The sequence below is a fragment of the Rutidosis leptorrhynchoides genome, chromosome 7 (assembly GCF_046630445.1).
Source record: "Rutidosis leptorrhynchoides isolate AG116_Rl617_1_P2 chromosome 7, CSIRO_AGI_Rlap_v1, whole genome shotgun sequence".
In the NCBI taxonomy this organism is placed as follows: Eukaryota; Viridiplantae; Streptophyta; class Magnoliopsida; order Asterales; family Asteraceae; genus Rutidosis; species Rutidosis leptorrhynchoides.
Genome location: NC_092339.1, coordinates 83,201,860 through 83,220,902, shown reverse-complemented (window position 1 = coordinate 83,220,902; position 19,043 = coordinate 83,201,860). Strand labels below are relative to the sequence as shown.

Below are 19,043 nucleotides of genomic sequence, written 5' to 3'. Positions count from 1 at the left end.
TGAGGTTTGACCATTTGACCTAGTCAAAAGTTTGGTCTCTTGGCAAGTTTAGTCCCTCAAGTTTGAAGCGAGTGCGTGAATTACCTAAACGAAATATTTTAAAACGCGTATTAACGGAAGATGTTATAATTACATCACAGACTTTAGAATAATTAAACGGAAAGTAAACGGAAAAAGAAGGGATGTTACATTACCTACTCCTTAAAAGAAATTTCGTCCAGAAATTTAAGTAGGCGTAGTGGTCGTTGTTTCTTCCTCGGGATCTTGCGTGTCCAAATCTACGAATAAATGAGGGTATTTCCTTTGCATTTGATCTTGTCTTTCCCAAGTAAACTCGGGTCCTCTTTTGGCATTCCAACGGACTTTGACAATCGGAATTCGGCTCTGTTTTAGCGTTTTGACGGAGTGATCCACAATTTCAATCGGTTCTTCCACAAAATGAAGTTTGTCATCAATATTAAGCTCCTCGAGAGGGATGACGAGTTCGGGTTCGGCGAGACACTTCTTCAAATTTGATACATGGAAAGTAGGATGAACGGAGCTCAGTTGAGGCGGAAGATCTAAACGATAAGCAACGGTTCCAACACGCTCCAAGATTTCGAAAGGACCAATATACCGCGGATTTAACTTTCCGCGTTTCCCGAAACGGATTACACCTTTCCAAGGTGCGACTCTTAACATTACGCGGTCACCGACTTGGAATTCGAGGTCGTTGCGTCTAATGTCGATATAGCTCTTTTGACGACTACGAGCCGTCCTAAGTCTATCTCGAATTTGAACGATCTTCTCGGTTGTTTCATGAATGAGTTCGGGTCCGGTGATTTATGTGTCGCCTACTTCGGCCCAACAAAGAGGTGAACGACATTTGCGACCATATAAAGCTTCGAATGGTGCGGAGTTAATACTCGCGTGATAACTATTGTTGTAAGAGAACTAGGCGAGAGGCAAGTGCTTGTCCCAAGCTTTTTCGAAATCGATAACGCAAGCTCGTAGCATGTCTTCCAAGGTTTGAATTGTGCGTTCGCTTTGCCCGTCGGTTTGCGGATGGTATGTGGTGCTCATGTCTAATCGTGTTCCTAACGCTTCTTGTAAAGTACGCCAAAATCTAGAAACAAAACGGCCATCTCGGTTGGAAATAATCGATAATGGTACACCGTGACGGGCTACGATCTCTTTAATGTAGAGTTGTGCAAGTTTCTCCATTTTGTCGGTTTCCTTCATGGCTAGGAAGTGGGCGGATTTGATGAGACGATCTACAATAACCCAAATAGTATCATAACCGCTCGCTGTTCTTGGTAGTTTTGTGATAAAATCCATCGTTATTCTCTCCCACTTCCATTATGGGATTTCGGGTTGTTGAAGTAGCGCAGATGGTCTTTGGTGTTCGGCTTTAACTTTGGAGCAAGTTAGGCACTTTCCAACATAAGTAGCAACGTCCCTTTTAATGTTCGGCCACCAATATTGTTCCTTAAGCTCGTGGTACATCTTATTGGCACTTATGGGCTTCGTCTAGAATAGGGCTTCGTAAGTCCCCATAACTAGGCACCCAAATTCTTCCGGTGAAATATCGGAGTCCGGTCTCCTTAACTTCAAATCGTGAGGCGAGGACGTTCAAGCGTTCGAGTGATATGTTTTCATCCTTAAGAGCTTCATCTTGGTCTACCCGAATTTGGTTATTGAGATTGGTGTGGATGGTGATGTTTAAAGCTCGAACACGAAGAGGCACCACTCTTTCTTTTCGACTTAAGGCATCGGCTACTACATTTTCCTTTCCTGGATGGTAACAAAGCTCACAATCGTAATCGTTCAAAGTTTCAATCCACCGTCGTTGTCTCATGTTTAGTTGCTTTTGATCGAAGATGTGTTGAAGGCTTTTGTGATCGGTGAATATGGTACTTTTGGTCCCATAAAGATAATGTATCCACATTTTGAGTGCAAAGACAATGGCTCTGAGTTCGAGATCATGTGTCGTGTAGTTCAGTTCATGAATTTTTAGTTCTCGAGAGGCATAAGCAATGACTTTCTTTCGTTGCATCAATACACACCCAAAACCATGTTTTGAGGCATCGCAATATACAACAAAATCATCATTGCCTTCAGGAAGTGACAAGATAGGAGCGGTGGTTAGCTTTGTCTTCAAGATTTAAAACGCGGACACTTGTTCGGTTGCCCAAATGAATTTCTTTCCCTTGTGAGTTAACGCGGTTAGAAGACGAGCAACCAAGGAGAAATCTTTGATGAATCTACGATAGTATCCAGCGAGACCCAAGAATTGACGAATGTGAGTAGGAGTAGTAGGAGTTTCCCATTTACTAATGGCTTCGATTTTTGCGGGATCGACTTTAATACCTTGATCACTTACAACATGACCAAGAAATTGAACTTCCTTCAACCAAAATTTACACTTGGAGAATTTGGCATAGAGTCGTTCTTGTCTCAAGAGTTCAAGCACAAGTCGGAGATGTTGTTCGTGCTCTTCTTCGCTTTTAGAATACACCAAAATATCATCGATGAACACAATAACGAATTTGTCGAGGTATGGTTTGCACACGTGGTTCATGAGGTCCATGAACACCACCGGTGTGTTAGTTAGACCAAATGGCATTACAAGAAATTCATAACTACCATAACGAGTCCGGAAAGCGGTTTTGGAGACATCTTCCCCCTTAACCCTTAGTTGATGATAACCCGAGCGGAGATCGATTTTTGAATATACACAAGACCCTTGTAGTTGATCAAAGAGGTCATCAATGCGCGGAAGAGGATATCAGTTCTTAACCGTCAATTTATTTAATTCACGATAATCAATGCACATTCGTAGGGATCCATCTTTCTTCTTAACGAACAAAATCAGAGCGTCCCATGGTGAATGGCTAGGTTGGATAAAATCACGGTCAAGTAGTTCTTGGATTTAACTTTGTAATTCTTGCATCTCTGATGGAGCAAGTCTATACGGTGCACGTGCTACAGGTGCGGCTCCCGGAATAAGATCGATTTGGAATTCAACCGATCGATGAGGTGGAAGACCCGACAATTCGTCTGGAAATACATCAGAAAAGTCACTAACAATTGGCACATCATCGATATGCTTCTCATCGGACTCGACTTTCTTAACGTGGGCAAGGATCGCAAAACAACCCTTACGGAGTAGTTTTCTAACTTTAAGGCACGAGACGAGGTTGAGTCCGGTGCAACTCTTATCGCCATAAACAATCAAGGGTTCACCATTCTCGATAGGAATTCGGATTGCGTTAAGATCATAAAGGATGTGAGTTTTCGTTTTGACTAACCAATTCATACCGATTATTACATCGAAGCTTTCTAGTTCCATGGGTATCAAATCAATTTCAAACTCTTTCCCCAAAATGTTTAATGGTAATATGTTTCGGCACTCAATAGGTTCCCGTTGGCCACCTCAATGGCATAAGTAGTATCTAGGGGGAGTGGTGGAGTGCAAAGAGTATGAACCAAAGTCTTGGATACAAAGCATTTATCGGCACCCGAATCGAATAAGCAAATAACATAAGAGTTGTTGAGAAGAAACGTTCCCGTGACTAGTTAATTGTCATCTCGGGCTTCCTCGGTGTTAATGTTGAAAGCTCAGCCGCGCGTATTGGGGTTATCTTTCTTCTTTGGGCATGCATTCCTATAATGACCCGTTTGGCCACATTCGTAACAAGTGACCGTCTTTGGTGCATTGGGCCCCTTTCGAGCGACGGGGGCGGCACTTTTACAATCGTTGGCCTTATGGCCACTTCCTTGGCACTGGTGGCAAAATAGCTTGCCACATTCACTAAAGTGATGCTTGTGGCATTTATTGCAAAGAGGTAGGTTTCCGGCATAACCCTTCTTGCCGTCGGAGGTGAAAGGCTTCTTGGTGAAGTTGTTGTTGTTGCTTGATTGGGGGGCTTCCCACTTTCTTTTGTTGCCACCCGATTTATCCTCGGCCTTAGGTGCCAGTACTACGATTTTGTCCACCGTTTCTATCAATTGGCGGGCCATCTTCAAAGTTTCTTGTAGGTTAGCGGGTTTTGATGACATTACCCCATGTTTGATGCTCTTAGGAAGGCCATCCATGTAAAGTTCAACTCGTAGAGGCTCGGGATTTACAAGGTTTGGACACATTAGAGCTAGCTCGGAAAACCTTTGATTATAAGAGTTGAGGTCGTTTCCGACCGCTTTCAAACCACTTAGCTGGCTTTCGAGCCTTCGAGTCTCTTCGCGGGGAAAGTATTCCGGTGATCATCTTTTCTTTTAAATCGGGCTAAGAGAGAGCGTGGGCTTCATTGGTACCCACCGATTGTACATACATGTTCCACCACGTGAGAGCGATACCAGCAAAAGTGTGGGTGGAGTATTTGACCTTGTCTTGGTTTCGACAACCGCTTATGCTAAAAACAGCTTCCGTTTGCTCAAACCATCGAGTGAGAGCAACCGGTCCTCCGGTCCCATCGAAAGTGTGAGGTTTGCACCCCATTAAAGCTTTGTAGGAGCATCCCTAGTTTGAGTTACCGGCTCCATTGTTGTTGTTGTTATGGTTGTTGTTATTGTTGTTGTTGTTGGATGAGTGACCGGCCATGGCCGCATCTACGACGGTGGCTATCATTCGTTGAAAAGCTTGTTCTGGAGTTTCATTGCGTGGGACTCGGCGAGGAGACATTGTTCCTTCAAGACACAAGAATATCGTTGATTAGTATTCTCAATAATACTAATCGTGATATGAAATAAAGATAGAAAATTTTTCCATGACTCGCCCTAAATTCTTTATGTTATAATGTCGGAACGTCCACACGAGTCACCGTAATATAATCCTGGAAATTATATTACCCTAATTCATATGTGCATTCGACATTACCTCATAAAGTCAAGGTGGCGTGCCAATCAAATTAAACTACGTGAGATTAAGATGAAATAAGAGTTAGATACGAATAGAAGAGTTCGAGTATAAATGCACAAGTATTCAAGTAATTCCTACTTCAAGTCTATATGCCGGTTGTAGTCTAGACTCAATAATGTACCATATGACTCGGGGTTGACACCAATGAACTCTAAATCCCTACAACCAACGCTCTGATACCATCTGTAGCGACCCGACAAAATCGTCATTGACGGTGCCGTCTACTTAGGTCCCGTTACGTGGTCATAAGTCTTTAAAATGACGTTTGACCAAAATATGTCGCATTCATTTCAAATGTAAAGATGTTTCAAGTTTACAAAAGTAGTTCAACGACTAGTTACATTACAACGTTTAACGTACAAATGAAACCTATGCGACACGATTTAAAAGTAAGTCAAAAGATGCTCCATGTATGCATGTATACTCGACATCCAAGAAAGTATCAAAAATAGTGAGCGGAAGCATGTAACACCTATTGTTCAAGGACCTGAGAAAAACATAGAAATCTGTCAACGAAAACGTTGGTGAAATCATAGGTTTAAGTAAGTAAGTGAGTAAGTACAGATGAACCACAAGATTTATAACTTTGAAATAATAGTAAACCATTCTAAAAATTGTTATCACGAGCACCCAATTATCAAGGCTTAACTTTCCACGAACCCCATACACATAGTGTTAGAACCTACACTGTTTCTCGAAAATATATTTCATCCGAATATCGGTAGCGAACCGTCCGAATGAGGGTTTGTCAAACCCATATGTCCATACAACATAAGTTCTCGCTTACACCCGGCAAGTGTAACTAATGATAATCGAATTGAGGATTTTTGTTCTAACTCGTATGAAGAATGTTTGTTTCCGTACTTGTGTTCACTTTGTAAAACGAAACGTTTATGTTTTCTCATCCTAAATGTAAGTTTAAAAGAGTAAAAGTGGGACTATGATCTCACCTTGAGTGCATGAAGGTAAATGTACTTCACAAAGTAAACGTGTGCAAGAAAGAATGCTAGTCTCGACCTAAACAATAGGTTGTATCAATATCGGTAAACACGGTCGGTTAAAGTGTTCAATTAGTCCTATGGCTCGTTACAACTCGATTAATATAGCATGTGAGTCAAATTGTCAAGTTTCATGCAAGATACAAGTATAAAAGCACGTTAGAACAATTGCATAAATATTTGGTTAAGTTTGAATGAAAGTCAACTTTGGTCAAGTCAAAGTCAACGAAAAATTCAACACGTTCGGGTCGGGTCTCGGACAATTTTTCTGAGTTTTATAATCATATATGAGCATGTTAGAACAAGTTACATGTTAATCGGAGGTGCATAGCATAGTTAGAATTAAACGGTAATTGACCAAACAAAGCAGAATCTGATAGTTCATTTGGACGACGTCCAGATTGGCTGGAAGGCGTCCAGATGTGAAGGTCTGGACGGCGTCCCAAATGTTTGGACGGCGTCCAAACACCTGATCAGTTGCAGTTGCTGAATTTTCACAAGTGCACGAACCAAACTTTAAACAATCACAATTTATGATCCGCAAACAATTAGAACATGTATCTTATATCATCGGAAAGGTATTTTGAAGAGGAAAACAACTAAACACATTTTATCAATCAATTCAACATTTACAACAACCAAATTCGCATTAAATGTTCATCATTTATTGCATTCAAGATCATAAATGCACATTGATGATTCGGGAATTAAATGCACATATATAATACATCGTTTCGTAGGTAATTACGCATACAATACAACTAAACACTTACCAATAACATTTCAAGGCTTTTAATACATCAAAAATCACATTCAAGGCTACCAAACCCTAACTAACAATCAATAAATCCTTAATCATGTTAGTGAAGTTTTCTTAATCAACCTACACATCAATATGAAGCTAGTGATGCTAGTAACACGTTTAATACATGCACTTTTAACATCTAACAACATTTAAGCAACCAAATCTCAAGATCAAACACACTCATTTCAAGTTTAAGCTAGTTACATCAAAATGACAAGAACAAGCATACAAATCATATATTCATGTTAGACTTGAGCCATAGACACTAATTTACATTTTTATAAGTTAAAAACATCAAGAACAAGGAATCTAGTGATTTTGGAAAGTTATCCAAACTAGATGAAATCGGTATGGTATGGAATTGAAGAGGAAGATGCAAGGATTTCAAATATGTAATTTGTTTTGATGTTTGATTGCTAACTTGAAAATGGATGATGAATCTTTGAATTGGAGTTTGAGAGAAAAAGTTGAAGTATTGAAAAAGAGGAGGAGATGAATGAATGGAAGGGATAAGGTTTGACCATTTGACCTAGTCAAAAGTTTGGTCTCTTGGCAAGTTTAGTCCCTCAAGTTTGAAGAGAGTGCGTGAATTACCTAAACGAAATATTTTAAAACGCGTATTAACGGAAGATGTTATAATTACATAACAGACTTTAGAATAATTAAACGGAAAGTAAACGAAAAAAGACGGGATGTTACAGCTACAAACGAATCCGCAATGCTAAAATTACAAACATTTTCAAGCCCCCACCATTTGTACAACTTTTCCCAAAATTCTATGAAGTGTTTGCAAAAGGTGAAGAGGTGTTCGACTATCTCAATCTCGTCATCACACATTGGACAACGAACAGAATCGAGGTCTATACCACTTATATCTAATTCAAATCGTACCAAAAGCCTATTGAGTTTCGCCCTCCAAACGAAGATACCAAACTTTTGAAGAAGAAGACTGTTCCTATTATATTCTGAGCGGCCAAATGCGCCTCATTGATTAGTATCTATACTTTGGAGGAGGAGGAGAAATGTCATTACTATTATCAAGAGTCCAAAACCAGTTGTCACGATTCTTGTAACCACGCGAAAAATAGTTTTTCATAGAAGTAAGCTCGAGAAGAACAGTGAGTGTGCGTCCAAAGGGGCGTCTCCAATTCCATCCTGAATCCCAATTTGCACAAGACATGTGATCCCTAACAGTAGCATTTCGATCCATTTAAAGCATATAATGCCTTTTAAACCTGCATTTAAGTGTAGAGTTCCCAAGCTACAAGTCGTTCGAAAAAGAAGTATTGGTGCCATCTCCTATTTCGCTTACAAAAGATGAAGTGAAACTGAGTCCAAGTGAATTGGCCCCATGACCACATTTGATAATATTTAGCTATTATTGCCTGAGAAGACCTCCCCGAACCTATTTATGCAAGTGAATCACTAATTTTGTTCATTTTGCTTCCAATTGGGAGCCCCAAATAAGTGAAGGGAAAAGCTCCAACCTTGCATCCGATTCTATTAGCCATACGATCAGTGTCTTCTTTGACAACGCCAATCTCGTATAGAACATATTAATTGAATTAAATTTTGAGGTCAGAAATAGCTTTAAAGCTTTTCAAAAGTTTCATGATAGTCAACATATTCCTCCTACTCCATTGACCAAAAAAGACTATGTTGTCCGTGTATTGTAGGTGTGACAATACAACTTTATCGTTTCCAATTTCAAACACCGGTATAGAGGACATTTTCTGTAGCATTCTTGATAAGTAGATTCAAGCTCTCTACAACGATAATGAAGAGGAAGAGAGCTAATGGGTCACCCTGACGTGCTCCTCTTCTAAAGTTAAATAGCTGTTGAGATCACTAATTGCCTTATTTACAATTAAAAAGCTATCAAGGATGTATCAGCCCTTATGAAAACTCTTTGCTCAACACCTACCACACTTGGGACAACCTTTCGATGACAATTAGAGTGAATCTTCGCAAGAATCTTATAGTAGCTTCCAATCAAACTAATATGCCGATATTCTCCAAGAGACAAAGCATTTTCCTTTTTGGAATAAAAGTTAAGAAAGAGGCGTTGCAATCTCTTGAAATTTCACCTCTCCTAGAACCACGTGAACATTTAAATGAGATTATCCTTAATAATCAAAAAAGTTTCCTGAAAAATTTGAGATTGTATCCATCCGGGCCGGCACCTTCGAGCCATCACAATCTTTAATAGCCTCAAGTATCTCAGCTTCACATAAAGGCTTTTCAAGCTAATGTTGCTCATCCACGAAAAGGTCGGTCTACAAATCTCTAGAATCTTCTAGAACCAAAAACCTATCTAATTTACTGAATTTTATGCCATCATCACTATATCTCGTGAATTTCTTCCCTCCAAGCGAAAAGTCAAGCAACCTCATTTTATCAAGGAAAAAAAAAAAAAAAAAAAAAAAAAAAAAAAAAAACATGGCATGATCTGCGTTAACTTCACAGTTAAATCTTTATGAGGAAGATCGCACTTGATTAAAATCTCCGCAATGATTCCACGACACGCCATCAAATTGCATCAACTCTACATCCTAAGTTTACTCGAAGTATCGTGTGGCCCGTACACGTTTACTATGATTGTTTCTTACTCTAACACCACCTCATTTCCCTTTTATATCAATATAGAACTCATTCTCTATCGCTTTATCAACATGAAAAATGCTAGGATCTCATATCAACACTAACCCACCGTAGCTGCCATCTGCTACTTTTCGCACCCACCTGACTTCGGTGGAACTCCACAAAGACAATAAAACAATTCCACTCCTTCCCACATTTGGTCTCGTATTTCTTCGTAACATATATTTTTTATCTACTCAAACTTCCCATCCTGATTAATACCACGAATATTTAAAGAGATGATATTCATTGGAGTCACCGTGGCAAATCTATTATGAAAATTCAAATGAATCTTTACAATTTGAATAGTACCTTGTAATTTTATTTTTTCAAACTATAACTGTTTAATAATAAAAAAAAAAACATTGATTCTAAAAATATATAGGTCACTTAAAAATTTCTTAAATACAACTACTGATGGTTAACTTTGCTTTTTTTCTTAATGGTCAATGATCTATATATATTGTCAAGTATCTATATCTATTGATCTTTAAACATTAGGAATTCTTGGTTACAACTACTGATGGTTAACTTTGATTTTTTAACAAATATATGCGATACTAAAGAACGTCATCCATGATGTCAGTGGATGTTAGTCAATGCATATACTTGGCTTCCAAGTTCTAACAACAATCTATCTATATAATATATTCTTTAATATTTCACACTCACCAACTATTTGTAACACACAAATCTATACACAACCTTCCCCACATTATCATTCAAAACCATAACTAAACATGGCTTCCTCAACTAGCAGCAACACTCACTTGCTAGTTTACACTTTCCAACCCCCGGGCCATATCATCCCATTACTCGACCTCACCGACCACCTCCTCCGCCGCGGCCTCACCATCACCGTCATTATCTCCGCTTCAAATCTCTCGCTTCTCAACCCTCTAATCGCCTCACACCCAACTTTTCTCCACAAACTAGTATTTACCGACCCGGATCCGGACCATAACCCATCTTCAGATCATCCACTTATTGACGAAGTGCTTGCCACTCAAAAACTATTTGACCCAATTGTCAAATGGTTCGAATCTCACCCTTCGCCCCCATTAGCCATCATTTCCGACTTCTTCCTTGGGTGGACTAATGAACTTGCCTCCCATTTGGGCATTCGACGTCTAGTTTTTTCACCTTCTGGTGCTCTTGGTTATTCCATTTTTAACATCTTGTGGCAAGATACATTCGAAATTAATGCACTCAACAGCAGGGAAGATGAAAGTTTCTTGCTTTCTTTCACTGAACTCCCCAACTCACCCGAACTTGCATGGTGCCAACTATCACAACTGTGGCGGAGTTATAAAAAAGGAGACCCGGGTTTTGAAAATTTTAGAAAAGGGATATTGGACAATATGACAAGTTGGGGAATGGTGTTCAATACATTTGAAGGCTTGGAAGGTGTTTATATTGATTATGTGAAGAAACAAATGGGTCATGATCGGGTTTGGGCAGTGGGTCCATTACTTCCTGATGAACATGGCGCAATGGGTAGCACTGGACGTGGTGGGTCCAGCGCAGTGCCACCTCATGACCTACTCATGTGGTTGGACAAAAAGCGTGATGACTCTGTTGTATATGTATGCTTCGGGAGTCGGGAGACATTAAGTGAGAAGCAAATGAGCGCATTAACAAGTGCACTCGAGCTTAGTAATGTGGATTTCATTTTGTGTGTCAAGGAAAGTGATTTAAAGTTCATCACTAGCGGGTTTGAAGAGCGGGTGGGTGGTCGGGGGTTCATGATCAAAGGTTGGGCCCCACAACTAGCGATACTAAGACACCAGGCTGTGGGGTCGTTTGTGACTCATTGTGGGTGGAACTCGACTTTGGAAGGTGTCTCATCAGGTGTGATGATGTTGACATGGCCAAAAGGTGCAGACCAATTTGCAAACGCTATGCTACTTGTTGATCAGCTGAGTGTGGGGATAAGAGTTTGTGAAGGTGGACCTGAGGAAGTTCCCGATTCAACTGAGTTGGCTCGGATATTGGATGAGTCACTCAAAAGTGATAGACCGGAGCGAATTAAAGTTAAGAAACTAAACCAAACAGCAACCAAAGCAGTCAAAGAAGGAACATCTATACAAGATTTGGATTCATTCGTTATGCATCTATCTGAGCTATAAGATCACCGATACAAAGTAATCAATGTTGTAAACTCTTAATTTACCTTCAAAATTAGCAACTCTGCATCCTCATGGTTTATAGCAGCAGAGTACTTATTGTTAGTCAATCTATTTTGCAATCTTACTTTCCTAAACAAATTCAAATCAAAAGTGCTTCATTAAAACATTATACAAAATAAGTTAACAAAAAACATAAAATGTATAATCAACATAATCAACATAACATAATAACAGGGTAGTAACTAGTAAATCAACATGTATTATATCATCTTCAATTCAAAATTTCAAGTTCACACAATTCATACACCAACTATTAATTAATAATAAGCTCAAATAGCGATTGTAACAGATACAAAAATTTATAACATAAGAATACTTCTTTAAGCAACAGCTACCGGTTGTTGTTTCGCAGGTTCGATTTTAGTCTTTAATTTCTGATCTACAAAGTCCTCCATGTTATATATAACGGTGATATATAGAGAACAGCTAGGGCAACGCGCGATTTCTTCACCGATCTTCAATTCATCTTTTGTGATCTGAAACAAGTCACCACAGGGACACGGATAAGTGTATGCTTTAAGCTCCTCGTTCCATTCCATGTCTTCGATCTCAACGTCGTCGTATGACATCTTTTATTTGATCAGAAATCGTTTATTTTGACGGAATTTGAGATCGGTTGTGAACGCTAGGGTTTTGCCGAACAAATTAGGGCTAAATTGTGCGTATTGATGGAACTTTGAAGTCTGTTATTATACGTACATAAATACTAATAATCAGGCAGAGATGAAATAAATGGGCCGAGTTGAGTTTGGGCCTAATTTCTGTTAATGGGTTAAATTAAAAGAACTTTTCTCAAGTACAACTTTATGCTCAACAACAAGTTAGAACTTGTGAACAAACAAAAAACTGTTTCAAAATTAACCTTGATGTAAAATGTAATTCTGGTGCATAAGCAACGATCAACTTTCCTACATTGAGTTCTCATTATTGATACACAGAGAGTTTGATCAAATTGTACAATATATAGTATAAATAAATAAAAAATCGATTTACTCTTAATTGTTTGATCAATCGTATATTTGGTCTCAATGAATCCGTATCTATCAATGTAGATCACAACCTAAAGTGTACATTTTTTCTCAGTTGGTGAAAAACAGGAATTAAATTAAAACATATCTAATCTAGACCTAATTTCAAACAAATTGCATTGTACAATACATCTTACAAAGCATTGTAGTATGAAATAAACCGATGCGAACTTATTGAGATCCACCACGTGAAACACTTCAATCGAAAATCCCCTAGCTCTAAACAACTGCCAAGACGGACAAACTACCATCATCGAAATCCCTAGAACAACCAAAATTCAAACAAAATACACCAAAAACCGACCCAAACTCGGACAAAGAAATCACTCATACTACCATATCATCACAGAGTCACGCTTGCAGACCAATTTAAATTACAAAGAATACAACAGAAGGTGAACTAAGTCGAGAATCGAATGTCACCACCGGAGAAGTGCAAAAACCAAGCAGAAACCAAAAAACAACATTGAACTCCTGAGTATCCACCATATGACACTGGGATACTGTCACTGGACAAGTAACTACCACGAGAAAGTAAGAAGGCAAAGAAGGAGACGAAACATGGAAAAGATGTAGGGGTATAAGAGAGGCAACTAACTAATGGAGTCCAAAAAAAAAAGATCGCCAAACGCTATACCCGCCCATCATTTTCAAAAAAACGCAAAAACCATAAAATCGAAGAGAGGCAAGGAATGATCACCCCAAAAACACATGAACCAACACGAAAACATGCAGAATATGGTGGAAACCACCCTATTCGCCGCTTGCAAGCCGGGGATGGAAAAGAGAGCAACAAAACCGTCGGTTGACATTATCGTTATAAAGAAATGAGGGCTGAAAAAAACGGACATAAAATCAACTCCACCTCCCACAGTTCCAAACTCACACAAAGAAAGTTGGGGTGCTACAAAACATCAATCAGTGATTTAAAAATGGCACATAAATGGGTTGCTACAATATGCTAAAATTATGATTCTTAGAGGACGGGAGGTGAAAATTTTGAAGAAATTGCAATTCATATTATGGAATTATTGATGATTGATATTGATAATAAATACATACGGAGTATCATGGAATTATAAGATTTAATGAAGATATTGAAGAATGATATAGATTATAGATTATATGTATAATATATTACGAGTACAAATTAGATATAAATAGGTTTGTTTTGGTAGTGCTTTACTCATTATTATTAGATTTGATTGAGCATGATTAAAATATGTTAGAGAAGTCCATGTGTTATAGCTATTGAACTTAGCATTACTATTATGGTGTCAGTGTCATACATCTCTCTCACCTTAGCTTCTAGTGTATAGATATATTCGTCATATCTACATAGAAGCTTAAGTGAAAGAGATCTACATTGACGTAAGGTCAAGCAGCATATTTAGCTTATAAGGTTATATTTTAATATGTACTGCTTAGTTATACTCTAATATATAGTGATTTGTTAGAAATTAGTTTTAGGCTTGGTGTTCCTTAGGTGTTTTCTTCTTCATGAGGATGTGGTCGTTTGTCATGTCGGGCTTTTTGAGTTGTAGGTGTGTTGTAGTTGAGTTTTTTTTCGGTGTCTTACTACTAGATTTTCTTATTCTTATTTTTTATATATAATACAATTATGTACTTATATATAATATAACTAGTTCGGACCGGCCTGCGTATTCATATTTAATATAGCGTTGTGTATTTATAGAGGGAAAAACGGGTCATGTGTTAAGCGCAGTTGTAGGTGTCGTGGTCTTCAGTGTTTTTTTAAAAGTATCCGTTTCGAACGTAGTTAGTTTCGTTTTGTTGATAAAATTATTTCGAGTATAACGGTGCTGTCGGAAAAATTTAACTCGCGTCGAGGAGGAAGATACGGGCTGTCGCTGTGTTTAGCGTTTTTTAAAAAGTGCCCGTTTCGAACGTGGTTAGTTTCGTTTTGTTCATAAAATTATTTCGAGTCTGGCGCTGCCGTCGAAAAAATTTAACTCGTGCCAAGCGGGAAGATACGGGCTGTCGTTTTGTTTAGCGTTTTTTGAGAAGTGGCCGTTTCGCGTATAGTTAGTCATGTTGGGTTCGTAAGATTTTTTCGAGTTGAACAGTGGTCTCTGAAAAATTTAACTCGCACCCAGCGAGAAGATAGGGCCCGTTATAAATTCGAGTGGAATTAGTGTCTTATATTTTAATTAAATTATATATTTACACTTTTCACCCCTAAAAAGGTGTAAACTTGAGGGACCGTTGCGGAAATATAGGCGAAGTTGAGGGACCGTTTGTAATGTGAACGCAAAGGCAAAACTACAATCAAATAGAACTAAAACTACAACATTTTACACCACTTTTAGTACATAAAGGCGAAGTTGAGGGACCATTTATAATGTGAACGTAAAGGCAAAACTACAATCAAATAGAACTAAAACTACAACATTTTACACCACTATTAGCATATAAAGGTTAATAATTATTATGTATATTCAATATTGATATTGATAGTGAATAGTGAATATAGTGATTTGAGGTTTAAAACTTTATTTTAGTTACATAGTAAAAAGTAGAATGTTAAAGTGAGAGTGTGACACTTTATCTTACACGAAACTTGTATCCGCACCACTGTCTTTATTTCTTATGCCCAGAAAAACCTACAATGCATTAAAACAAGAACTTTAATGGCGGGAATTGAAGAAAACGACGACGTCTTAGTCTCATTTTCTCAGGATCTCGACGGTTTCCATTTCTCACGATCGGATCTCGATTCTCCCTCTTCTAAATATTTCGTTTCCCGCCAACGACGCCGTTCAGATCGCAACCCGACCCGGGCCCATTCTTCTAGTACGTTTCTGATCAGTTCTTCTAATCCTCAATCGCAATCTCGTGTGTTTATGGATGACGATTTGATTAATTCGGATGTTACCGTTAAGGTTAGTGAATTGAACGCTGATGATATCAAATCGGTCGAATTCGACATGAATTTCGATTCAGGGTTAGGGTTAGAGATAGGTTTAGAGTATTCAGTGGAATTACATGATTGTAGTGATGATGAGGATAATTGTGGCATTCGATCGGAAGCTTACTCCATAGGTGGACTTAGTATGAATGGTTCGTGTTCAGATATCGAAAAAGAGATTATTGATTACGATGAAGCAAATCTTAGGCTTTGTTGGGAAGCTTTTCAGATAGAGGATGATAATGATGATGATGATGTTATATGGGATGTAGCTGAACATCGACATTTTGAGTGAGAGGAAGTGGACCATGAAGTTGTCGATGAAAGGGAAGTGTTGAGCGTGTTTTTCGATGCAGAAAGGGAAAATCACGCGACTGGTGATGATGTGGAGTGGGAAGTGTTTCTGAATGTGTATAATGTTGAAGATGAAAATGTAGATGTGAATGCTGATGATGTTTAGTGGGAAGTTTTCTTGAATGTTCATACGCTTGATGAATCAAACGAGGGTTTAGAAGATCAGTTTGAAGACTATAATGATAATGATGCACGGAATGAGATGATGTTTGGTCGGCTTGGTGATAATGGTGATTCAAGTTTTGCTAGACCACCTTCTTCGAAGAAGGCGATTAATAGTCTTTTGATTGTGGTAATGAGTTATGAAGACGTTAAAAGTAACAATACTCTTTGTGCTGTTTGTAAGGATGAAATTGGTGTAGGGGAAAAGGCTAAAAGGCTTCCATGTAGTCATCATTATCATGGAGATTGTATCATTCCTTGGTTACGTATAAGGAATACTTTTCCTGTTTGTCGCCATGAGCTGCCGACTGATGATCTTGATTATGAACGCAGGAAAGCAGAAAGCGTTGCTAGTGATAACTAAACATATTAAGGTTAGTAGTGAGGTTTTGTGCTTTAGTATTGATCTATGAAATGTTGATATTGATATTGGTTTGGAGATAAGTTGAATTGAATTTTCCTCCAAGTGAGCTATGTAGGATGATGATTCAAGTGATTTGTTATATGGGTTTGCTTAACCTTTATGATTGGTTTATTGGCTAGTTCACCTCCATGGTTTCTTCTTTTATGAGCTTTCATGGTTTATTTGTTATGAGTATATAATTATAATTATAATTATAATTATGCAGGTTGTATGCACACAGAACGACACAATTTAGAACTTGACCTAAAATTATCGAGCTCCAAGAAGCTGCCAGCTGCCTACTGCGAATACTGGCACATCACTACTACTCTACTGGTGCTCTAATTAAAGCATTTTTTTACAAAGTTTTCTGTTACTTGCCACGAACACACGCGTAAGGTGTTCCAACAGTGGCGATTCCAGGATACAAATTCAATGTGTTTCGAAAATTTTTCAACACTAATTATGTTTGAATGCTATTTTAGTGGTTGTTTACTTTTTAAAAACTAAAAGTTCAGAAAGTATATTGAGTCCGAGTAGTTAAATATAGTGGTGTACTATACATTTCTAAGGAAAAACTATAAGTTCGAAAAAAGATATGGGGTCTTCCATGTATATCCATTTGGACGAATACATTACATTTGGTTACATCGCGAGGTACTTGACCTCTATATGATACATTTTACAAACATTGCATTCGTTTTTAAAAGTCAAACCTTCATTACAATGAAAGTTGACGGCATGCATACCATTTCATAATACATCCAACTATAATTGACTTAATAATAATCTTGATGAACTCAACGACTCGAATGCAACGTCTTTTGAAATATGTCATGATTGACTCCAAGTAATATATCTAAAATAAGCAAATGCACAGCGGAAGATTTCTTTCATACCTGAGAATAAACATGCTTTAAAGTGTCAACCAAAAGGTTGGTGAGTTCATTAGTTTATCATAATCGATCATTTCCATTATTTTAATAGACCACAAGATTTTCATTTCCATTTCTCATAAATATACGTCCCATACATAGAGACAAAAATCATTCATATGGTGAACACCTGGTAACCGACATTAACAAGATGCATATAGAATATCCCCATCATTCCGGGACTCCCTTAGGACATGATAAAATCAAAGTACTAAAGCAGTTCAAATTCTCTGACTGGGGCTTGTTAGTGTCCATAGATCCATCTTTAGGATTCGCGTCAATTAGGTGTCTGTTCCCTAATTCTTAGATTACCACACTAAAAAGGGTGATATTCGATTCGATAATCCAACCGTAGAATGTAGTTTCGATTACTTGTGTCTATTTCGTAAAATATTTATAAAAGCAGCGCATGTATTCTCAGTCCCAAAAATATATTGCAAAAGCATTTAAAAAGGGAGCAAATGAAACTCACAATACGATATGTTGTAGTAAAAATATGCATACGACGATACTGAACAATGCAGGGTTGGCCTCGGATTCACGAACCTATATCAATTGTATATTTATTAACACATATAATGGAAATTACATAATTTTATTTATTAATATATATTATTTATATATTTGTAGTTATATAGAATTTATACTAAATTCCATTTAAAAACGTATACTTATATTATATCCTAAATTATATGTTATATTTATTTATTTTATATATATATTTAAAATGATTAATATCTATACATTTTGTTATATTAATATATATAAAATATCATTAGTTTGTTATATGTAAGTATTTATAGAAATAATGTTATTATTTTTGATATATAGTTATATGAAATATTAATATAATTCTAGTATATGTAATATATATATTTAATGTACAAAAGACTTATTTGTTAGAATGATAGTTTTAATAATATTGATTTACTAATAATAATAATAATAATAACTTTATTAATAATAATGATAATAATAATAACAAAATTGAAAATGATAATTTTTAATAATAATGATACTAATAATATTATTAATACTAATTATGATAACAATCATAATAATACTGATAATAATATTAATACTAATACTAATGTTAATAATAATAATAACAAAAATTTTTATTAATCATTTTAATATTAATGACAATTATATTAATTGTATGAATGATACTAATAATTATATTTTTAATATTTGTAATAACCTAATTGCAATAATAATAATTAATAATAATAATAATAATAATAATAATAATAATAATAATAATAATAATAATAATAATAATAAAATGAGTAATAAGTAAACTACCTCAAAGAAGTAGCCCTTAAAAATATGCCCAAGTCCGGGTTTGAACCCGCGACGTCTCGCTAACCCGATAACAACCTAACCACTCCGATGTTACTTCATATCCGATTTAATAACCAAACTAATTATCTTAACCCGTTCTCTTATTCCATCTTCTTCTTCATCATGAACACAAACAAAAATCATCTAGATTTTCCATTGTTATCGTTTATATCCGTTTCATTATCGTCATCATTTTACATAATCAATATCATTATCTTTTCCTAATCCTAATCTAAACATTCTCTTCTTTAAACATCTCGGTTAAGTACCTTGCTATCATCATGATCCTATTCTGCTCATCACAATTCTACTCTTAAATCATTATCAACCTCATTCTCGTTTTCACAGGATCCATCATC

General features: G+C 37.0%; 2 protein-coding genes across 2 annotated transcripts; one reads left to right on the top strand and one right to left on the bottom strand.

The window, feature by feature from the left end:
- Nucleotides 1-10,080: 10,080 nt before the first annotated feature.
- On the top strand, nt 10,081-11,469 carry LOC139859392 (flavonol 3-O-glucosyltransferase UGT89B1-like). Its single transcript, XM_071848182.1, has one exon. It carries the CDS (start codon nt 10,081-10,083, stop codon nt 11,467-11,469), a length of 1,389 nt encoding a protein of 462 aa, XP_071704283.1.
- Nucleotides 11,470-11,849: 380 nt separating this feature from the next.
- On the bottom strand, nt 11,850-12,184 carry LOC139858850 (diphthamide biosynthesis protein 3-like). Its single transcript, XM_071847686.1, has one exon. The coding sequence runs from the start codon at nt 12,096-12,098 to the stop codon at nt 11,850-11,852; it is 249 nt and encodes an 82-aa protein (XP_071703787.1). The 5' UTR covers nt 12,099-12,184.
- Between the last annotated feature and the right edge of the window lie 6,859 nt (nt 12,185-19,043).